Source organism: Zonotrichia albicollis, chromosome 7 (genome assembly GCF_047830755.1).
Source record: "Zonotrichia albicollis isolate bZonAlb1 chromosome 7, bZonAlb1.hap1, whole genome shotgun sequence".
Classification (NCBI taxonomy): Eukaryota; Metazoa; Chordata; class Aves; order Passeriformes; family Passerellidae; genus Zonotrichia; species Zonotrichia albicollis.
Genome location: NC_133825.1, coordinates 8,373,264 through 8,397,567, shown reverse-complemented (window position 1 = coordinate 8,397,567; position 24,304 = coordinate 8,373,264). Strand labels below are relative to the sequence as shown.

General features: G+C 48.4%; 1 protein-coding gene and 1 pseudogene across 1 annotated transcript in view; both read left to right on the top strand.

Moving 5' to 3' along the window:
• The window catches only part of LOC141729581 (uncharacterized), a 425,427-nt pseudogene that overhangs the window by 236,064 nt on the left and 165,059 nt on the right, over positions 1 to 24,304 (top strand).
• Positions 3,589 to 24,304, top strand: part of LOC141729522 (uncharacterized) — a 74,646-nt gene continuing 53,930 nt past the window's right edge. The window contains exons 1-2 of the mRNA XM_074544230.1: positions 3,589 to 3,697; positions 4,644 to 4,707. Coding sequence (XP_074400331.1) covers positions 3,589 to 3,697; positions 4,644 to 4,707 — 173 coding nt within the window. The remainder of the gene's footprint in view (positions 3,698 to 4,643; positions 4,708 to 24,304) is intronic.

Below are 24,304 nucleotides of genomic sequence, written 5' to 3'. Positions count from 1 at the left end.
CTCCCGCTCTCTCCCGGTGTGCAGGGGAGCTCGGCCTAGGTTCTGGTCACTTCATGCCAGGCTCTGCTGCCCCTACACCATCCCCCCACCCAGGTTGTTTGCTGTGGGTTGTGTGGGGTCTGGTGGTGGCAGTTTGAGTGGGTGAGTGGGTGTGCAGGAAGAGCCAAGAGCAGATGCTGGCTGTGATCACCACTGTGGTGTTGTGGGTCCGATCCAAAAACAGTTTACAAAATATATTTCCGAAGGAGTTTCTTTCTTCAATGTAGAAATGTGTCTATTTAAAAAAAAACTAAAACAGTTTATTTTTGTCAAAAATATATTTATTGATGTTGAAATTTGGTTCTGGGTTGGATGGGGCTGCTGGGTCTACCTAGTTCTGTGGTGGAATGGGACTCTGGGGTTTCCCCATGTCTGGGGTGGAAGAAGGATGCCAGGTCTACTTGATCTGGATGTTCCTTGGAGCCCAGGTGTGTCCAGCTCGGGAGGGTGGTACTGGCCGGCTGCAAGGTCTGCCTGGTCCCTGGGCCAGGTGCAGCTGCAGCAATACCCAGAGATGTGAGGGTGGCAACACTGTGGTGCCCAGACCTAATGAGAACTGCTCTGTCCAGCTCTGGTGGGACTAGGACCAGTTTCAGAGTGGGCGACGAGACCGGCTGTCACCGGCTGTCACCAATGCTAACCAAGGGCTTGCTGGTTTTCTCTGCGTCCAGTTACTCCATTGAGGGAGCCGCTGCCGCTGGCACCACCCTGGGGAAGCCTCACAGCAGAACTGGCGCAGGGCATTGCCCTGGCAGAGGGGCAGGGAAAATGTCCTGGCTATGAGCAGCAGAGCAGAGAGAAACCCACTGGCCCAGGCAGCTGCTGCTGTGTGGGCACAAGCTCTGCTGGCCAGGAGGGTACCAGAGTGACCACAAGGCTTTGCAGATGGAGACAGAGCAGACATAGGTCATGATGGGGAGAAGAGAATATGCTGCTCCAAGGCAGAAAAAGAGGAAAATTACCTGTGCAGCCCATTCCCCTTAGGAGATATCCCTGGTATCCCGGAGTGTCTTCGGCTGAAATGCAAGATGTAACCAGAAGTATTTATTCTATCATCATCGGCTGAAATCAAGTGAGGCAGTGTTCTTTATCTCTTCCTGACCCAATCCTCCCTTCAGGGAGGTATCTCCTGTTAATGGGCCACTGAGTCTCACTGCATGACTGATAAAAATTACATCACCCCATTGGGAGATTGCGGGAACTCAACACATCACTCCTGATGTCCAGGGTCGCTGAGACAACCCTTGGGGGGCTCGGAAGTCCTGGAACGTTGCCAGAAGTGCTTGGTGGCTGGACTTTGATCCTGCACGGGACAGGACGCAACACCTGTATGGGGATGAGAGGATCACACGGGGATAAGTGGTGAAGGGATAGATTAATTATAGAGTGAAAACACAGGTTTTAGAATCTCGGTACAGGGGGGTTCTAGGAGACAACATGGAGGAATTAGGGCGTGTCCTGCCCTTCTTCTTCTTCTTGTCATTCATCTTTGATGGTGATGGTGGCACCTTGAGATTGGTTCTTACTGAATGTGCACTTGTCAATAAGGGTGAAAGGTATTGGGAGGAAAAAAAAAGTATCTTACACGTAATTTTTGGTATAAAAATAAGCGGCCGCCCCGAGGGAGGTCAGTGTGCTCATGGCTGGCTTGCTGTGCGGACCTCTGTCAGGCCGGGAGAAAATATTGTAGATAAGAATTAATAAACAACACTGAAGAACTGAAAAACCTGAAGACTCCTTTCGTCCTTTGGAGCGCGGGCTGCCCCAAGGCCATCCAGAGCCTTACCAGGCCATTTCAACAGCCGAGACAGGATATTTGGCATCCCTGGGTGGGCTACTCCCTCTTGACTTGGACAAATTCCTGGGAGAGCACTGATAACTCCTTGGGAGAGAAGCTAGAAAACGATCGAGAGAGTCGGAAGAAAAAAAAACAGCAGTCACTGATAATTGCACCTCTCAGCTTCTGCCGAAGAACGTTCGTAGCAGAACAGTCCAGATCGGAACCAGAGAGGCGCCTCTGGATCCATCTCCTGTGACCTGCTGGACGGAGATCGGGAGCCTTCGGACTGCTCTGACGACAGAGATTCGGTGAGGTGGTCAAAAATTAAGAACATCGGGGGCACACTCTCCCAAGAACAGCTGGGAATTTTGTCTGCCTTACAAGGCGTGGCAGAAACATACACATCCGGGATTACAAAGAAAGAGCTCAAATAACTTCTGTTTTGGGTGAGACTCAATTACCCGTTTTCAGAGACGCATCTGTTGTTTGAAATGGGGTTTTGGCAAGAAATTAATAGGCATCTTTATCTTTTAGCCACGAAAAAAGACAAGACAGCCTTGAAATTGCTGTCTCCGGCAGGAATTATGTAAGAAGGTATCTCAGTGCAGTCAAAAAGACGGGAAAGGAAACAAGCTGTTGCGGGTCCCTCAGAGGCAGTGGGAGAAGAGCAAGGCTCGAGACAGAGATTGGCTCTGGCCCCAGCTAGCCAGGGGGAAAAAGCTCTCGAGGAACGGGAGCAGTGAGCAATGTCATTGCCTCCAATCCCACCACCCAGAAAGCCCAAGAGATCCCTAAAACACCCTGAAACCCCAGAGAGTACGGGGACTTCAAGCTCCGACTCAGGCTCAGAAGATAATATCTTACTCCCGGAAGAGTTGAGGTTTTCTCCTCATGAGCCAGAGGGAGTAGGGATGGGAAAAGCAGTGGAGTTGGAATGGGGGGTCCGAGGGGGAGAGAAGGGGTCGAGGGAAACGCGTCCCCGGGTCAAGCACAGCGGCGCGGCAACAGCGGTGCAGGCTGGCGGAGGGAGCGAGTGAGGAGGTGATGGGAGACACGGATTCTAGTGCGGCTTTTGCGAGCGCAGCGCTGGGAGTGGCGGCTGCCTCAGCCGGCACGGTGCCAAAGATGCGCGCGAGGGGCAAGACGCGCGGAACCTCCGGGGAGGGGTCTCAGACCGGTGCGGCAGCGTCAGGCACGGGCAGCGAATTGGGAGAGGCTGCACAGCCCCAATCGGCTACCGTAGGGAGACGCAGGGGACGCGCGGTTGTGATTTCAGACCCGGAAGTCGGGACGCGGAGGTCAGCTCGTATCGCGGGTCGGGCCCGGGTGCTGGCGGAGGGTGGATTGCGCGCACCGGTGGGAGGAGTGGATACTGCGTCAGAGGAGGAGGAGAGAGAGTCAGGGACAGATCGTAGGGAGAAGACTTCAGAGGCGGAACGGGAGGGAGAGAGTGACGTCAGCTCGGGAGAGATGGGGGGCGTTTCCGAAAGCACGCATGCGCGGAAAGCAGAACGCGGTCGGAGGCGGGTCTGATCCCCTGTGACGTCTCGGGCGAGGAGGAGACGTGCTCGGGGTTCCACATCCCGGGGCTCCACCCCCTCTCCAGTCCCGGTGCCTTCAGTCCAAACCCTTGGGGCCCAAGCCTCTTCCCTCCAAGGGAGACGTTCACGTATTCAAGCTCCATTGTCAGCTGAATCAAAATCCATGCAGACTCGGTCTCAAACAAGATTGCAGATACGGCAGTCTGAGAATGGGGGGCAGTCGAGTTCATGCCGTCATCCAAGCTGTCCAGTCCAATGACAGCGCCACCTCATGGGGGGATGACCAAAGTGCCCGACATGCCAGACCTGTTTGGTGGAACCACAGCGCTGTCTCGTGGTGAGACTGCAACAATGCAGCGATTTTTTCCAACAACGTATAAGAAGAAATGTACGTCTAAGAAAACAATGACAACGCAACAAATGGATTATCCTTTGACTTCGGGATTTCGCAAAGACAAAGAAAATTTAGATGAAGCACAGCAACAAGGAGAGGACATCATACAGATCACAGCAGAGGAAGGTGTTCCGGCGTGGATGCTGTCGGCAGCGGAAGAAGCAAAAATCTTCTTGCATTCTTTGGATACAGCCAAAAAGATATATCAACAGGATTCTCAAGTTTCCTTTTCAGATTTAGGAGCGAGGCCAAAAACCTCAAAGCAAAGAATAAGGTACAACGAATCACCGATGACCTCCATGACTCCACTGTTCATGCAGATACCAATGGAGTTTCCAGAGGAGGAATTTCAACAGCCGGTGAAGACGATGGACTAGAAGCGCATCAGAAAAGCGTTGGCAAAGGACAAGCATTTATTTCCAGGTTCAGGAGATTTGACAATGCCGGTGACGTATGACGCCCAGGGACAAAATCCGAGATGGGAAAGGATGGGTCATGGAACACGCAAAGATTTAGGGAAGGCAGCTCAAACTTTTGGGCTGGAGTCACAATATTTCAAACAACTGTTAAGGGGGACATTTACCACGTATGACCTTACGCCATACGCTATTCGAAGCATTGTGGCAATGATTCTCACTGACACACAGAGTCTCGTCTGGGAAAAAAGATGGAGAAAGTATCTTTCAGAGTTGGGAAATAGATATCAAGGTGGGCCAAACGGGAATCTCACAGAAGCACAGTTAGCAGGACAACCTCCGGATGACAACCCAGGGGAACAAGCAGTGCGGCTTCCACGAAGAGTGTTAAATGACATCAAAGAAGCAGCGCGAATGGCAATCATGCAAATTACGCCAACAGGAGCTCCGGATGTTCCGTTCTCTTGCATCAGGCAAGGTCCCGCAGAACCATTCATGTCGTTCATCGATCGACTCACGCAAGCCGTGGATCGACAGGTGACGATTGAAGAAGAGAAGAGGCTTCTCTTGGAGAGCTTGGCTTTTGGCAATGCCAACCCGGATTGTCAACGGGTCATTAATGCCATGCCAGGACGGCCATCCTTGGCAGAGATGGTGGAGGCATGCAGCAAGGTGGGGACACCTCAGCATGTCACATCGATTGTGAAGAACGAGTTAAGAAAGGAATGGGAAGAACAGATAAAGGGACACTCAGAGAGACAATCGGAAGACAAGGCATTGGAAAAGATGCTAGAAAAAATACTTCATCAACAGAACGAGAACACAAAGTTCTTGCAACAATGCAAAAGAAGAGCAATCCCCCAGGAGGACAGTGTTACAAATGTGGGGCATTTGGACACATGAGAAAGAATTGTCCACAGACACATACACCAGCACCAGCGTAAAAAGCAGAAAGGCCAATTTGCGCGCAGTGCGGAAGAGGGAGACACTCTGTGAAAGAATGCTATTCTCAGACAGACGTGGAAGGAAATCCTTTACCGTATCCAGGAAATGACAGAAGGAGCGTGGGAAATTGCCAGCACGCTCAGACACAAGTGTTGGCGGTGACGCAAGAGCAGACAGGGCAATCATCAGTGAGCGACAAGCAGAGGCCCTCAGCAAAACCCTCAGTCGATTCCATGCCGACCCAGACCTCCTCCCACCAGGGGCACAGTGTGCATTGGCAGCTTCTAAATTAGTATGCTTCCTAGGCGAAAATCATGCAGAGATACCAACGAGTATCCGCGGAGATTCATACAAAAAGCAAGATTTCTTGATAGTTGGACAAGACAAATGCAGCATCCTTGGACTCATTGTTTATGCTACGGTTGTCTCTGCAGACAAGAATACAGAATTGACGGTTCTGGCAAGAGCGCTTAGTCCGCCATTGACTGTGCCAGAAAATACTGTGGTTGCGAGAGCTTTCGCCTTGCCGCCACACGCCATTGGATTAGTCATGTCAATCTTCGACGAGGGTTTCCTATGAAGGAGCATGTTGAGGTACATACTACATGGGTAAAGCACATAGATCGAGATCGACCCACACTCACGTGCCAATTGACATGCGGAGACAGGACGATAGCAATCAGAGGCATTCTCGACACAGGGGCGGATGTCACAGTAATATCGTACATCTTTTGGCCACGCAATAGGAGCTTGGTCGCGCCCTTGGGTTCTCTCTCAGGCATAGGGGGAGTATCTCTGTGTCTGCAGAGCGAGAATTCCATAGTTGTCACAGGACCAGGAGACAAGACGGCAATCATTCGTCCTTTTGTCGTCCAGAAGCCGATCACAGTCTGGGGTTGAGACCTTTTGGCACAATGGGGCGCAAAGATCGAAGTGGATTTTTAATCGGGGTCACTGCGGTACTTGCCACATTGAAGTTGACGTGGAGAACAGACGATTCAGTTTGGGTGGATCAGTGGCCCCTTGAGCGGAAAAAGTTGAGTGCTTTAAAAAACCTGGTCCAAGAACAATTGCAGAAGGGACACATCAAACCAACAGACAGTCCTTGGAATTCTCCAGTGCTTGTCATCAAGAAAAAGCTATCAGGCAAATGGAGGCTGTTACATGATCTCAGGAAGATCAATGAAGTCATAGAAGACATGGGACCACTTCAGCTGGGACTTCCATCTGTCTTGATGATTCCCAGAGATTGGCCGCTTGTGGTCATTGACCTCAAGGATTGTTTTTTCAGTATCCCACTCCATCCGGATGACACTCCGAGATTCGCCTTTTCAGTTCCGAGTATCAACAAGGAAACGCCTCTGCAGCGGTACCATTGGGTGGTTCTTCCACAAGGACTAAAAAATTCTCTGACGATCTGTCAATGGTACGTAGCACGAGCTTTGGCACCAGCATGGAAGAAGTTTCCGAAGGTGAAAATCATTCATTATATGGATGATTTGCTCATTGCAGCATCAACACAAAAGGAGCTGCAAGAAGCTCGTGACTGTGTGATCGCAGAAGTGCAAAAGGCGGGTCTGGAAATCAGCATTTAAAAGATTCAAGAGGTTGCGCCTTGGAAATATCTAGGGTGGAAGATTTCAGAGAGAACAATAAAACCTCAGAAAATGGAGATCAGCACAAAGGTCAGCAATTTGCATGATTTACAACAGCTTTTGGGAGAGATCAACTGGATGAGGCCAAATTTGGGAATCACAAACAGCGACATTCCAGCATTGCTCAATCTTTTGAGAGGAGACACAGACATTCGATCTCCCAGGACACTCACGCAAGAAGCGAAGAGAGAGTTGGAGAAAGTCACAGATGCGATACAGAAAAGGCAGGCACATTGATTTGTTCCAATGTTGCCTTTTCAGTTGGCAGTGCTGGGGAAGAAAACACAGTTTCATGGTTTTATCTTCCAATGGGATGAATCACAAAAAGACTCTTTGATAATCATAGAGTGGGTTTTTCTACCATACAGGCCTTCAAAGACGATTCTCACGGATTTAGAGATGGCAGCACAAATCATCATAAAGGCGAGAACAAGGTTGCTGACAATGGCAGGACGGGAATTCTCAATCATCAGATTACCTCTGAAGCAAGCCTATTTCAATTGGGCAATGCAACAATCGAAAGACTTATTTATTGCATTGTTAGCTTTTCCGGGAATTTGCACAATCCATTTTCCACAGCATAAAATACTGCAATCACAAATATGTTACAGAGTGAAACCAAGAATAAGTGAAGAACCTTTGGACGGGATCATAGTGTTCACTGATGGCTCAGGGAAGACACACAAGTCGGTGATCATGTGGAGGAACTCAACGACAGGGGATTGGGATTCAGATGTAAAGACGGTCCAGGGCTCTCCACAAATCGTGGAGTTGGCAGCCGTTGTCTGAGAGTTTCAGTTGTTTGAACAACCTCTCAATCTGGTCACAGATTCCGCATATGTTGCGGGTGTGGTCAAGCGATTGGAGGGTTCGCTCTTGAAAGAAGTCAGTAATGAGGTTTTATGCTCATATCTGGCAAGCTTGAAAATGTTGCTAGAAAGCAGGGAAAGAGAATATTTGATCACGCACATTAGAGCACACACAACACTTCCAGGGTTTTTAGCGGAAGGGAATGCTCGGGCAGACAGGTTGACAATGCCCATTTCGCAAACACTTCCGGACATTTTTGAGCAGGCAAGATTGAGTCATGCGTTCTTTCATCAGAATGCACAGGCGCTGATGGAATCCTTTCGTCTCAGAAAGAGTCAGGTGAGGGAGATCATTAGTGCTTTTCCAGATTGTCAGCTTGTGCAGCCACCTTCTACAGGAGCAGTCAATCCGCGGAGACTGCAAAGTCTTCAATTGTGGCAAGCTGATGTCACGAAGTATCCATCTTTTGGGAGGCTCAAAAATGTTCATGTCTCAGTAGATACATTCTCAGGTGCGGTCTTTGCTTCAGCACATGCAGGGGAAACAGCAGACCATGCTTGTCGTCATTTTCTGCAAGCATTCACATCATTAGGTGTGCCTCAGGAGATAAAAACAGACAGTGGTCCAACACATACAGGCAGGGTGCTTGACAGATTCCTGAAAAGATGGGGTGTCAAACATACGTTTTGTATTCCACATTCGCCCACAGGTCGGGCAATCATTGAAAGAACACATCACACCCTGAAATCCCTTCTGGACAGACAGAGAAGGGGTGAGTCAGAGGCAACACCTCACATGAAATTAAATAAGGCATTGTATGTGTTGAATTTCCTAAATAGTTCATCCTCAGAACCTAATCCGCCAATCGTGAGGCATTTTTTAAACAGCACACAGGCAAAGCTAAGGGAAAATCCTTTAGTTTTGATCAGAAACCCTGAGACAGGACAAATAGAGGGCCCTTTCAAACTAATCACTTGGGGCAAGGGTTTCGCTTGTGTTTCCACAGATCGTGGTCTGAAGTGGGTGTGGGCCCGACACATGAAGCCATTTCGGACGCGAGAGCAGGAGAACGCTGATCCGAGAAAAAAAAAGACCAATACTCAGACAGAAGTTGAGACTCAGACTGCAAAAAACGACTCAGAAGAGAAATAAAAAAAAAAGAACTGAAGACTTTGGGGATATTTCCTTTGGGGTCTTGAGCGAAAACATAACAATGATTTCGCACGAAAGTGAAATCATGAGCTTCGCGATGCTCATGTGCATCATTCTTTCATTCATTACAATATGCAAAGGGGCAGATTTACCCATTAATCAACCAAAACAAAATGTTTGGGAGGTTTTAGCTCAGGCAGCAAATTTGGATAGTATTTGTCTGACACATTCGAGACCAGGGAGATCATTTTCAGCATGCATGGTTGGATTGCCAGTGGATGAATGGCCAATTCCAGGGCACACCGCAGTTAACATCTCGCAGGTCATTAAAGATCCTGTGAAGGAGTGGTGTGCTCGGACACATCTTCTTCCTGTGGCTTCTACAGAACCTCAGGAATTGGAGATTTTTGGGTCCTTGACAATGGAACTCTGCATGCAGTTTGGAACTCCAAATGTCACAAAGGCAAACAAAACTATTGATGTGACTCCCAATCATGAATTCTATAAAAATGCATCAGCTTGGTGTAAATACACAGAGAAAACTGCCAGAGGATCAATCCAAGTCCCAGTGCAATTGCCACGGGGTTTGTTTTTAATTTGCAGGGACAGAATTTGGCACGGCATTCCTGCTAATGCCACGGGAGGTCCATGCAGCATTGGGAAAATTTCAATGTTGTCGCCAGATTTGAAATTGCTAACAAAGACAAAAATCATTGGAATATTATGCGGCAGATTGCAATGATGAAATATTATTTTGGGACAAGGCAATGAGAGTTGCTACAGCAATCTTCTCACCTCAAACAGCATCAGGGGTGGCCTTGACTCAACTCGACCGCATGGGTTGTTGGTTGAGCAAACATGCTCAGTCTGTGTCTGTCGCGTTGTGTGACATGTTAAAAGACATAAGTAGTGTAAGACAGGCGACTCTTCAAAACACAGCGGCGATCGATTATCTATTGCTTGCTCATGGACATGGGTGTGAAGAATTTGAAGGAATGTGCTGCATGAATCTCTCAGACCATTCAAGATCAATTCATGAAAGTATTCAGAAAATAAAAGACAGCATAAATAAACTTGGTGAGATCAAAGGATCTTGGATTGATGATCTGGTAGGATTTCTTGATATCTCTCCCATATGGAGAGGAATTTTAAAGATAGCATTATATGTCTTAATAATTCTCTTAGTCCTCATGCTTGTTATCCCGTGCGTCTTTTCATGTCTAAGACGTGTCATGAGTAAGGTAGCAAAAGAAGTGTTTTGAGTTCAAACAGAAGGGGGAGATGTGGGAACTCAGCACTCACTCCTGATGTCCAGAGTAGCTGAGACAACCCTTGGGGGGCTCGGAAGTCCTGGAACGTTGCCAGAAGTGCTTGGTGGCTGGACTTTGATCCTGCACGGGACGCAACACCTGTATGAGGATGGGAGGATCACACGGGGATAAGTGGTGAAGGCATAGATTAATTATAGTGTGAAAACACAGGTTTTGGAATCTCAGTACAGGGGAGTTCTAGGAGACAAGGTAGAGGAATTAGGGCGTGTCCTGTCCTTCTTCTTCTTCTTCTTCTTGTCATCCATCTTTGATGGTGATGGTGGCACCTTGAGATTGGTTCTTACTGAATGTGCACTTGTCAATAAGGGTGAAAGGTATTGGGGAGAAAAGCCGCCCCGAGGGCAGTCAGTGTGCTCATGGCTGGCTTGCTGTGTGGACCTCTGTTGGGCTGGGAGAAAATATTGTAGATAAGAATTAATAAACAACTCTGATAAACTGGAAAACCTGAAGACTCCTTTCGTCCTTTGGAGCGCGGGCTGCCCCAAGGCCATCCAGAGCCTTACCAGGCCTTTAGAACAGCCGAGGAACGGGGCACATGAGGAGGCATGGTTTTCCCAGGGCCTCTTTGGTTAGCACTGTGAAATACCAAACACTGCTCACAGCTGCAATTGCAATTGTCCCTCTTCCCACAAAAGCACAAGGCTCTATCCTCGGCCTTTGCAGGCACTTTCACTTCCCCATCAGTCACCACATCCAAGAAAATATGACAGACTGGGAGAACTCCAGGAAGCAGCAGGAAGTTGAGTCAGAAGAGCTTTAGTTTGGGTATCAGGAAAAAGGGTTTTTCACCCAGAGGATGGTTGGGCACTGGAACAGGCTCCCCAGGGCAGTGGTCGCAGCACCAAGCCTGACAGGGCTGAAGGAGCATTTGGACAACAATCTCAGGCACTTGGTGTGACCCTTGGGCTGCTCTGGGCAAGGCCAGGAGCTGGACTCAATGGTCCTGATGGGCCCATCCAACTCCCCATATTCTTACAGTTCTGTGATTCTGAGAACTAATAGGCTGCAGGAAGGCAGAAATAGGTGACAAGATGGAAGAAGTGAGGTTGGTTGGAGAATCAAGTCACTGAGTTCACAGAAGATGCAGGATATAGGACCCTTCCCTCCCACCATTCCCATTCTCTGTCTCATCCCTTCTCCCTCCCACACACAGAAAGGTGAAGAATATCACTAAAAGAAGACGAACCTACTTGACTCCCATGTCCATGAGAGCAGTCATTGCTCGTGCAGGAGTCACATTCTCCACCATGATCCCCAGGCTCTGACTGGCTGCTTTCTGAACAAATTCTGGAGAGTTGGACACCATCTGGAAAAGGACCCGAGCAACCTCATCCACCTCAGAGTCCATGTCCTTCTTCAAGGTCACAAAGAGCTCTCCCAGAGTGACAAGACAGAGAGAAGGACACCTTGGAACTTGGGGAAGCAATGAGGGGAAGCATAAGAATCACCTTGAAAAGAAAACCAGGTGCCTTCAACAGAAGTCCTAGGAAATGACAACACATCCCACTGTGTCCAGAGGAACATACAAGTACAAGTACAAGTACAAGGAAGAGCAGGAGAGCACAAGCACAGAAAGGCACTTACTCTGGCACCAATTTCTGGCCTCAGACCTGCTCGCTGAAGGCCTAAAATAAAAATTTCATTAAGTGTTCTACTTAACCCTTCTAAACAGTCCACAGCTTTGATTTTAGGCCCTTTTACTAGAAAATTAATGCAAGGGCTGCTTTCAAATGATAAAAGCACAAGTAATAAAGATAAAAGAGTCAGGTGCTCCTGTTCAAAAAAGCAAAACCAGCAGTTGAAGCACTCAGCCAGGAAACAGAAAACACAGGCTCAGGTCTACAGAATAATTTACAGTGTTGAATTACAGCTTGGGCAGAGACTGGGACTCTGGCAAATAACGTCATCAGTGTCTCAGTTTCTGCATTTGCACATTGCATTATAAAGGCTCCACACTCAAAGATGAGTGTCAGATACCCAACCTGCCAGTAAATACAGCTGCATGTACCTACAGATCCTACAGACAGCTGACAGACATTGGAAATATCAGGTCTAAACCAGAAATTAAGGCAGACCCTGAGCATACATGGAGATGAACAAGCTCATACCTACTCTACACACCGTGTATGAAGTATGGGGGACAATTCAGAACAATGTTCTCACCTCGCTGGTAACTGCCAAGCAAACCTCACCAAGTCTACAAAGCAGGACCTCTGAATGGGACCCAGCCAGGTGTTGGATGGTGAGGAGTCCCTTCTCCTTCAGCTCCCTGAAAGGCAGAAGATTGATTTTTCTCTCCACCAAGGCAGCACCCTCTGAAATGACCACGCTGGCAGCTCAGTTGAACAATGGGAGGTGCTTTTCAAGGAGTGCTTAATGAAATTGTGGAACGCGTTGCCCCAGGATGCTGTGGCTGTCAAAAGCATTCACAAACCCAAGACGCAAAGAGAGGGGTTTCAGAGTGGCCATTTAAGATGACAGCCTTTCTGAAACCTCTGGCACATGAGGCCTCTCTGTCACTGCTTCCTAGGAGCTGTGAGACCGGGCCATGCTGCTGTTTGTTGTCACCTCCCTGTACCTGTCCCTGAGACACAGTTGCATGGGGCTGTTATTGGGGCATTTTCCTTCTTTGCCAGCCCCAGCAGGCATTCAACAGGGAGAGTCTGCACTCTGGAGCTGAGTTTGCACTCTATGATCTCGGCCTCTCTGTCACCCCCTCCACTCCCCCTCACACATTCCCCAAAAAAGCAGCAGGATGTCTGCTGGGACCACCTCAGCCTGCAGGAAGGACAAGTGGGTCCTGGCCTCTCCTGACCCACAGCACAGCTTTCTTTCATCCCAGCATGGAAATATAAAAACTGTATTATCACATCACACAGAGGGCCAGAAGCTTTTTATTTTGGCTGCAAGTGTCCACAGGGGATTGGGGAAGAGGAGAAAAAGAGTGTTTTGCAGCAAGCAACCCGGCTACTCAGGCAGCATGGTAGGAAAAGTGTCTGGGAGCTGCTTTTTAGGACTTTGGTTGTTCTGCTGAAGCTTCTGACAGAGCTGATGGGCAGATCCCAGAGCTGTGGAGAGTTCCTGGGAAATTTGTCCTTGGATATGTCTAGGAATGCTCTCCCAGGCATGAACTGCCATCTGTGTCCTGTCCATATGTTACTGCCTTGACTGTTGAGTGTCTGAGGTGCCTCTTGAGGCTGCGATGTGGGGCTGACCATGATCTCGGGGCAGTACAAAGATAAGGGGGCCAATCAGGGAATAGGGGAGGTGTGGCTCAGGAACGCAGGAACAGACACAGGAACAGGGGAAGGAGCCAATGGGGTCTAACAGCTTTTTGAGGGAAGCTTCTTGTGTCTCCCTAGACCAGGGAATGCCCTCCCAGGGTCTCCACAATTCCCAGTGTTTTATATTATTAGAAAAGCTTCTCTGAAGGATCAACTGAATCAACACAAAATGACAAAAACAATCAAAAGCACTCATAAGGCAATTGTTCAAAATGCAAAAAATTATGAGTTCCCAATGTTCCAACAGCTTTCTTGGAGTGTCTTAGATCTGGCAGGAGGGATGCAGGGTTTTCTTAGCACAGTTTATCAGGAGCTGAGTCACACACACTGAACCTCTGGTCCATGACCTCCTCACTGCGGCTCTGTGGCCAGTTCCTGCAGTTCATTCAGTCAAATCAGAGGAAACAAATGTCTCTGTAGCTGACACAGTCTCTGCACACAGCTTTCTCCCCCTTCTCCTGGTGCCTTTCCCTGACTCCAGGAAGAGCTGCAGGAAATGCTGTGTGAGCCATGATGATGGAAGAGCTACTGATAAAAACACTGGGGTGATGCTTTCAGAGGAGTCATGAATGGAAGATTGACCAACCTTCCAGCCAATGGTATGCCAAAAGTTTCCGTTCTTTAAATAATAGACTGCAATAAATTAGTAAAAAGAAAGATATGGAAACAAATTAAATCTTCCACAGCTGCTGGCTTTCCTCAGGCTCCATGGTCTATGTATTGCTAGACTTACTTCATTTAGGCAGAGTATTAACTGCCCTGACTTGTTGGAGACTGACCACAAGGTCTCATCTGTGGTGGGCAGTCACTGAAATTAGCTCAGCAGAGGCATCTTCAGCTGTCCAAGTGTAGCAGAAATACATATTCTCTGCTTCATGGCTTTGTGGCAGCAGCTGCTGGTGTGGATTTGTCAGTGTTGCTCCATGGATTACTCCTGGGAAGGAATTGGGTGCACAGGCACAGTGTGATGGCTTCGATCTCCTCTAATTACTCCAATCGGATGATGGCCAGAACTTTTAGGCAAAAAGCATTATGACAGAATAATTTACAATATTCTCCAAACTACTCCTGTGGTTTTGATTTTCTTACTGATTAGGATCAGTGTCTGGCCTCAAGAAATCAGTCCAGAAAGAACAGGCAAACCTCAGCTTGCAAGTTAGAGTGCAAGTCTTTAATCTGCCATTTTTGCAGCATGTACAAACAACTTTTCAACATATTTGCAAAACGATCTCTTAGTTCTTGCTATACCTATCCAGAACCTAACTCTCTCTTTGTTTTAGTTTGATTTGAGATCCAAGCTTGATATTTTTCTGGACAGGAAAGTAAGAACCAGCTGCAAATGCAGACTCTAAGTGTGAATCTATACTGCAGGAACTGAGCTGTAGCTTGGAATTAAAGGCAAGGAGTGATGCCATGGTAAATGTGAATGTTTAGCTGGCATAGGAGCCTTCTCAATGCTCCACCAATCCATGGTTCACATTGCTACAAACTCCCTTTCTGATGTTACAAAGAGTGTTGAAGAGCTGACTGTAAGTAAAAAAATTAGCCAGAATGTTAATTTTTGTTAATATGGCGAACAATGACTATCTAATACTTCAGAGCTCATACAAGTCAGTATTCAGATTTCCACTTAGTACTTGCTAGCAGTTTTAATTTGAAATCAACATGTTTATCCAAATCAAGTTATCCATAGGAATTAATTTGCTCTATGATCTACCTAAAAATGCCTCATTGTCTGATAAGTTTAGTAGAAATTTACAAAGTCAACAGTCCACAGATTTTCATTTCTTGTTTAGTGGCTATTCTGCAGGAAAGCTTTTACAGACTAATCCGTTTGGATGTAATTAAAATGCCAGTACATTTCATCCAGACATTTTGGTATTAGAACAACACCATATGACTGCACAGCCTTTTAAAAATATTTTCAAATAAATTTTCAAATCAACAGTCTGAGTAGGACTCAGAAAAAAAACTCTACCAAACTTCAACTCCATTGGAAGATTCCCTTGTCACCCTGTGAATCAACTCTACATTCAGAAGATTAAAAGTCCCCATTATGGTGGTTTTGGTATGGTTAGGAATTGGGGAAGGGTATTCTTCCTTCTCAGCTCCATGCTGCAGTGCCTTTGGAATGTGGCCTGCTGGTAGTTGTTTGTGCAGCCCTGGTGTTTCTCCATGAGGCAGAAAGTGCAATTGCATTTCCAGCCCAGAGCCCGTGAGGAGTGGGCGTGCAGAGCTGTGCCAGACCCAGGCCAGCAGCTGTGCCCCCAGAGGGTTTTGGTTCCTGCCCAGGGCAGCTGGTGCATCTCTGCCGTGAGTGCCTGCCTATCCAGGTGCCCATGGACAGCAGGTGCAGGGTTCTGCACGGGGCATGGAACAGCGTGGGGATGTCTGCTGGCAACAGAGTGCAGCGGAGAGCAAACAGTCCAGGATGGTCCTGGAGTGTGTGACAGAGAACTCCTGACTCAGCTGTGACTGAGCCAGTGAGGGAAGGCACTGCTGGGCCTGCTGTTTGTGAGGAGAGAAGGGCTGCTGGGTGACAGGAGGGGTGGAGGCGGCCTTGGGCTCAGTGATCACAAAATGCTTGTGTTTGATTCCCAGAGAAGGAACGAGAGATGTTGGGGAAGTGTGGACCTGCAACAAATTGTGAATTTGTTAAGCTTTACCAGGCAGTGCTTAGTTGTACCTTCCCTGACACCAGTGGTTAATGTGTGCAAGTGGATGTCTTAGCCTTGAGAATAAAGACAGTGGGCCTACTGAGGAGGTAGCTGCAATGCATTCAAGGAGAAGAAGGCTCTTAACTATAGGAGGAGAATTTGAGGAACGGGATGTTCACCACATGACCACCAGAGACCCTCAAGAGACCCCTACTCAAAATGTCAGTAATTCTGGGGAAGTGATTTAAACATGTCAAATACTTTGTGAGATGTTGGGAATTTAGCTGCTAGAGAATGGAAAATTACAAAGCTGTGGCTAATTCCAAGTCCGGCACCTGCAAGGTAGTGTGTCCTTGGGGCCTAGCTGTAGTAGGATAACAAACAGTGAAAGAGACATGAGAAAAGAGAGATGTAACCCCTAAGGAATGAGGAAGAGTTCATGGCATAGTTTAACCAATAGATTGCTTGGCTTACAGAATATTCATAAGCTTATTGCTCGCTGTATAAGTGTCTGATGCTCTCTTCAATAAATGGAACTTGCTTATCACTAATATTGAGTGTCCGAGTCTCCCCTCACCGACAAATGGCTCGACCCCGACAAACGCCTCATTCTGCGACAGTGAGAATGTTTAGCCTGTGAGTTTGAGCAAAGTAATGAATAAAAGTAATGAAAGTAATGTCTTAGTTCCATGGATGCAAACACGTGGGTGTGCATGGTATAGGGAAGTGATTCCTCACACACCCAGCACTGAAATAAAGTAATGCCTCTTTTCTCACACTGAGCTGGCAGTGTGGATCGGGCCCTGCTCGGTAACTTTCATTTTGGTCATTCCTATTGAAGCATAAAGAATGGTCGAACTGAAATCTTTTCCAGCTGTTTCCCTTTGGTTTACCTGTTTGAGGGTTGAAATTGTGTGCTGCAGGTGTCCTGGGTGTGTGCAGAGCAGTGCAGCCCCAGAAACCCCTTGGCTTGCCCACAAGTTTTCATGCCTTGCTGCCAGGTGTGCCCAGCTGTGGCAGGAGAAGGAGCCCGCAGCGCAGTGGGCACCGTGCCCTGCCCAGCCGGGGCTCTCTGGCACAGAGCAGCAGCAGCGCCAGCACCGTTCAATCGCTCCTGCCTTGGCTTCCCCTGGCACACAGAAGCCTCTGGAAATCAGCACCGCCAGCGGCGTTCCCAGCTTGGAGCAGCTGCTGCTGGCGGGCAGATGCTGCCAGTTCGACTGCTGCCAAAGGGGAAGAAAGAGCACAGGAAGAGATGTACATACACAGCAGCCCTGGGAACATCCAATAAACATGCAGATATACGGGGTGATTTGTTAGGAATTACTTCAGCTGCTATGCCAATAGTGCTTTCTCTCCTGGTTCTGTACAATGCTTTGGGCCATTTTCTTGGTCTGCTTTCCTTTGCTGGTGTCCCATCTGTGTGCTCAGCTGGGGTACAGGCTGTAGGTGCTTGGGGCACTCTTGGAGTTCGTCTTGGATCCCTGAACAACAGGGTTTGGCCCATGGGGGGAGTTTGTGCTGCTTTGTGTCAGAGGAGAACCTCCAAGGCCATTTTGTGTTTGCTGTAGGAAAGGCTGGTTATTGCTTTGCATCAATTCACTAACATGCTTTGTGATGCTTTGCTTTGTCATACTTTGCTTTGTGATATCAGGGCATGGTTGGCACATCGTCGTGGTGACATCAGAAGGTTGCCTTGGTGCATGGAAGGCCTCAGTGCCAGAGCAGTCCTAGGGGTTGCTCAGATCAGGAGCATCCTCCTGATTGTGGCCTTTGTCAGCGTGTAGCTGCACACTGACAGGAGTCTTGGTTGGAGTAAACTTGAAGCACAGTGCTACAATGATTGAGCAACTCGCTGCTGCAGTTTGCACCATGTATGGCACTGTTTATTCCGCCTATTTCATTACCAGCCTGGCAAGTAAGTAGAGGTTTCAACTCTATTTAGGCTAGGGTGTAACCTAACCTGGCTTTTGCGTGTCTTCTTGCTCTTTCTTAGTGACTGAGTTGATTTTGAAAGAGAAAGAGCATTAGGATGCCTCTGGTTTGGTAAAGCTCCTGTCAAGAGGTTCAGCTAAAAGAGGGTGTCTGTAGCCACAGGGGCAGCATTTGCAGGGGAACCTGCAGGGCTTCTGTTCCCTCCACAGGAGAGTTTGTGGCAGCCGAGTCTGTCATTTCCTCAGTTTGCTGGGACAAGCAGGACAACTTCCAAAATGCAGACTGGGAGGCCTTCTCAGAAGGCCTTCTAAAGACTTTGTAGTTCTCCCCAGAACTCAGGGAAAGCTTCTTTTATTCTAAATTTTGTAATGAAAGGATTTGACTGTCCGTTTTGACCCTTGACTGAGTGCTAAAAGAGTGATTCCCTTTGCAGTGAAGTGCAACCGCCAAAGCAGTGAGTGTCTGCTCCTGAGCCTGGAGCTGCTGCTGTGCTGTTTCACAATAGAACTGCCACAGCTCAGGGGGATTTGGGGCAAGCTTTTCTGGGTGACTGTTTTCAGCAACTTAATGGGAATTAGTGCATGCAACTTCTTTTTTGAAAAAAGTACCTGAAAGACAAGAGAACAAAAGCTGCTTTATCTGTTGGACAGAAGAGAAGCACTGAGTGATAAAGAACAATTTGCATTTTCTTGATCATGTTTGTATTAATTTACTGACTAGACAGGCCAAAGTGTAGGCACAACCAAGATTATTGTCCTGATCTCTTGCTGGCTGTGTGAAAGAACTATGTCATGCGGAAGGATGTTGATAAAGAAAAATACTCTCTCTTTGGGTTGACCTCTTCTGTGGGATTCAGCAGCCCAGGCAGTTTTCTCACAGCACTTGTTCATTTTCCCTTGCCCACTCCAGGTCACCTGAAGCGTGTATTCAGAGGTGCTGATCCTGAGGTGAGTGAGACAGGAACATTTCATGTTCCTGGTGCTTAGGAATTGTAGGGCAAGCTGTGAGCTTGGCCTGTGGCACTAGAGTGTAGAGGGCCAGCTGGGTAGGCTGAAAGAAAATCCATTTTCATGTCTGCAGCAGCAATAACAAAGGCATCACTGGCTATTTCTTAATTTTTAATTTAAGAACTTTCAAGGAATGAAAAGCTCATTTTGCAGAGAGAATGTTGCTTCCTGATAGTAGCCAGGGCATAATGTCTAATTCAGAACTATTAGCAATTCTGTTGAATTAGCCCATTTAAATTTAGTCGCAGTGACTTAGAATTCCATTGTTACCAAAGTTTCTGATTTGTCCTTAGCAGAGCTGGTTGTAGAAATAGAGCTGAATAGAATAAAGTGCTGAATAGAAATAAGGTTATAAGTTATAGGTAACTTTCTGTCCCTCACATTGCTGTCTGTCCGCAGATCACAGAACCAACAGCAGTCTCTCCTCTGGCTCCCTCTGCTCATGGAGAGGAGGCCGAAGAGGAGGCAGATGAGGTGGATGAGCGCCAGCCTCCAGCTGTGCTCACACCACAGCCTGAACATTCTGAGCCAGTAAGTGCCAGCTGTGTGTGCTGCTGTCTTTAGTGCAGGGCAGAGCTGCACGTTACTGACCAGCCAGCACTTGCTGTTGCTGGCTGAGGATGCTGAGTGCTGGAGTCCTGCCAGGGCCTGGTGATTGCCCCCAGCCTGTGACAGCTGGACAATGGGCTTTGGTCTGTCACGTTTAGGCACCAGCTTCCTGGCATTTTGATAGGGGCCAGCCTGAAGCACGAAGGCTCCCTGATCCCAGAGCAGGGAGCATGTCAAAGACACTGTGCTCAGCCTTGTTGGATACACAGGGGACACTGTGGCGTGGAGAGACCTGACCCCCTGCACAGACTGGCCAAGTTGCTGCAGGCACAAAAAAATGTTGATCTGACCACAAAAGCTCTTGGTTGTGCTTTGTCCCCACAAACTTCTTGGATGTGCTTACTTGGGAGTATTTCAGAGACACACTGGGGATGTAGAGTTGCTGCTTGAAGTCAGGGATTTTGCTGCCTTTGTTGCCAGGTTGCTCTTTTGCCCCTTCAGGCAGAGCAGCCGGTAGCAGAGCAGATAGGCGCTCTGAGTCTGCCTGTTTCTTGGTCTTTGATAAGCTGCAAGGAGGTGACTGTGTTGTCCATGAAGCTGTGGGGGACCATTCTTGTCTAGTGTGGCAAAAGAAACAAAGGGAGTAGTTCTGAATCTTTCTTCTGAGGCAAAAACCAGACACTGCATGTGTCCGTTGATACCTTCTATTGTGTAGTTTGCTTTGAAAACTGCATTGGAGCCTAGAGTGGGAGCAAAGCTGCAAGTCCTTGACTGCTGTCCTGTAATGCTAAACCCAGGATGTACACCTTGCAATGGTGCCTGCAGTATCGGAAGTGCAATGGGCACCTTTGTGGCTGGGGAGCTGCGTGGGCCCAAAGGACGCAGGGCTGGCGGCCGTGAGCAGCTGCAGATGAGGCAGCGTGGGGCCAGGGGGCCAAGCAGGCCAAGGGCACGGTGGCTGTGCCAGCAGCAGTGGGGCAGCAGGAGCAGGGCAGTGAGCGTGGCCTGTGCTGGGCAGCGCTGCGGCCACAGCTGGAGTGCTGTGTGCAGCTGTGGGCCCTGGGAAGCAGAAAGTCATGGAGGGGCTGCAGCGTGTGCACAGAAGGACAGGGGAGCTGGGCAAGGGGTGCAGCACAAGGCCAGGGAGGAGGGGCTGAGGGAGCTTTAGCCTGGGACAAAGGGGGCTCATGAGGGACCTTCAGGCAGACTTCCATAGATCCCTGCCTTGGATCCATAGAGCCAATGCTCAGCACAAGGGCTGTTTCCCTGCCAAACATCCCTTCACTGCATCCAAGTGCTTTAGACACTGGAGTAGGTAACACTTTCATATTTTGTTTGTTTATTTGTTTGTTTGTTTGCTAGAAGGAGAAGCCTTGTGTAATTTCTCCTTCTCCAGGGACCAAGGGAGCTTTTTCTCAATCTTTCCTGCCCTTTTCCAGCATTGGCAGAAACACATCACTTTCAGGTTAATTACTCCCGTGTCTTTTGGCAGCCCAGGGAATCAGTGTGTGTTGTGTTTGGGAATTGAGCAGGAAATCAATGCCCTGGCATTCCAGCTGTTGCTCAGAGATTAGAGGAGCTGGGAGGAGCTGGGCTGCATTTCTGACTCCAGCCACTTTAGCACCATCAGTGTGGTTGAGTCCAAGCGAAGGACTTGCCCGAGCACAGATGCACAAAGAGTGCAGTTCCCAGTGCAATGCTCTGGGTCTGATTGCCTTCCATAAGGACCCACAAGCTCCAGATTCCCCAAGAGTGTGCGTTACTGAAGCAACAGGAGAGCAAGTTCAGGATGGCTGCTGATCGGGGCACTGCTACCGAGTGCTGATGTGTGTAGTGACAGAAAGGACAGTATTGATTCAGGGTGACCCCCATGTGGGGAATAATGTGCTTTGACTCTATGATTTAGAAGGTTAAACAAATGCTTTCTTAAGCTATGTTATAATTCACTAGTAGTATATTAAAACTATACTAAAGAGATAGTATACTAAAAAGCTACTAAAGAAAAACTCTTGACTGTCTCCAGACAGTCACGACACAGCTTTTATCTAATTAGCTAATCAAGCTAAACAACTACCTCTAAAATCCAATTAACAAATCACTTTCAGTAAACAATCACTAGAACACATTCTACATGTACTAAACAACAAAAACAGCCAGTAGAGATAATAATTGTTTTCCCTTCTTCTCTAAGTTTCTCACTATTTTCCCTTTAAAAAAACCTAGGAGAGAGCACTATATCTCTCTGTGTTCAAAGACTGTAAATACCACAGCACAGTAAAAAGAGATTATAAAAGTGAGATCTGTCTATCTCTCTGTCTATTTGAATCTTCCTGGCTCTGCTCCAAAGCAGTGGAAGATGCAAAGCTCACCTAAAGGCATCCCTTCAGGAGAGGAGTAGAGACAAGTTCCATTGACTGATCCTGAGCAGGCAGAGATGTTTCCCCATCCAGAGATGGTTGTTTTTTCCCCTCATGTTTTCCTACTCCAGCCTCTTGTGCCCTGAAGCCTTCTTTTTATCCTTTAAATTTTTGCATGTCCTGAGAGAGTGGAACTATCCCATGCTGTATCTGGGGTCTTGTGACTTTGCTCATACACGCATTACATGACACAGGGTTTCCTTCACTAGCATCCCCAGGGCTGTATAAGTGCATTCGTTAATGGGGCCTTATGAGAAACTCTGTTACTGCTGGTCAGAATTCTCAGTTGACAAAAGAGGGAGAAGAAACACCTTGATCCTCCTCCATATACTGAGGTGGCCACAGAGGTTCTGTGACCTCCATCAGAGATCTTGGCATGCATCCTCATCTCCTGAATGACCCGGTTTTCTAACAAGAGTGTGGATGTCAGGAAGGAGGATGCTGGTGCAGGCCTGAAGAGAACGTGAACCCCAGAAGTGTCTCTCACAAGGAGTGAGCTCACCCAGGAAGGCCCTGCAGAGCCAGGATGGAACTGTGGGACAGGGCGGGGTGTCAGTCACTGCTGAAAGACAAACAGGACATGGCAGAAACAGAGGGAGGCCCTCACCAGACCCTTGAGAAATGCCACCCCTTCCCTGTCAGCTGCCTGAGAGGCTGCTGGAGCTTCAGTCCCTGATGGCCCCTGATTGTAGGGCCAGGGGCACTTTGGAATCTGTACTTCCCCTCGGGCAGAGAATGACCCACCAGAGCAGCAGCACAAAGCTTTGGGAACATGTGAGCCCAGCAGCCCTTGAGTCTTGGCCCACAAAGGGCGTATGGGAAGTTAAACCCCATCTTCTCTTGCTTTCTGTGCAGGTGCTTCTAGAGAAAGAGCAGGACCACACTGCTTCATCTGAGATGCCATGCCAGACTCAGGGAGAACTGTTCCCTGCCCGAGAGCAGGAAGAGCAGCTCAGGCAGCAGGTGGAAGAGCCACAGGAGAATGGCCAGGTAAGCCTGGCTGGCCAGGGCACAGAGGGAAGAGCAGGAAGAGGGGCATAAACCAGAGCTCTTGGGACTGAGGAGGCCAGGAGTCCCACAGGCACTGGAAGCACAGAGCCTTGCAATCTGCAGAGATCAGCCCTGGGACAGGAGGTTTGCAATGGAGGCTGATGTGGTGAGGGAAGCAGAAAGAAGTGGCAGAATAAATGTGATTTTGAGGCTTCAAGAGGAAAAAGCTGAGCCTGGTGGCAGCTCCCAGTCCCTTACTCTGCTTTTGTGTGTACAGAACATCAAGGCAGAGCCACAAGCAGAGCTGCCCGAAGCTCAGAGTGACATCATGGCAGTGAAGAGAAAGAACAAGGAAGACATGGGAAGAATTCAAGAGGAGAATCTCCATCAGCAGAGGGGTGATCAACAAAACCAGGTGAATGAAAGAGTGGCAGCCACTCCACTCATGAAATGTCCTCTCTTTTGTTTGTTAGAGAACATGAAGGAACAGCTGGATGCAGAGCTTCAGACAGCTCACAGTATGATCAAGGCAAGGCATAAGCGGCTGGAGGAAGAAATGAAAATCTTCAGAGAGAAACTTAATCGCTTCCGTCAGTCTCTGCAAAACCAAGTGAGTGAAAGAGGGATGCAGCCACTGCAGTCACCAATCTGGTGGTTTCTGCCCTTCTTGCCTTTCCAGTGCAGAGCAGCAGGGTGTGGGGTGATGCCGTGGAGTGCCATGCTGCTGTAGTGTGTGTTTCACAGTCACTCTGAAGGGCATTTCCTGGTCTGCTGAATCTCAACTGCTGCCCTGGACAGTGAAACTTGTCCTTTCGCCTTTTGGCCAGCAGTCATCAAAATTGATTCCTGCTGGCCTGTTCCTGCTCTCCTTTTTTCTTGAGGGGTTTTTACAGTGGAACTTGGTGACCCAGATGGAGGATTGAAACAAGCTGTTGTATCCCCTGTCAATCTGTTCTTTGCCTTTCCTCACAGTCGATGACTCCTGGCTGACAGGGACAAGCTGTAGTGTGTGACTGCTTTGTTCTGTTTGACTTGAGGTGCAAGTGTTGACATCTCACCGGGCAGCCTGTGAAGACTTCCAGCCAATGTCTGGCAATGAAGGACCCCAAGTTAGGAGTGAGGCACAGGAGCAGTGCCCACCAGAAATGCTCCAGGTCCAGCACATCATGGGCTCTGAACCTGCTGCTGCAGCAGCATCACCTCGAGGAAGCCCTTCTGTGAAACCTGGGAACTCAGGCTCGGGCAGATCCTGGGAACAGGAGACTGAGGAGGAGTACCTGGAGCTGCTGGGTATGTCTGGGGTGTTTCTTGTCTGAGGGACAGTGTGTTGTGTGCAGGTGTCAGCAGAGCTGTACCAAGTGCTCCTCCTAAGCTTGGTGTCACAGAGCCATTTAGGACTCCC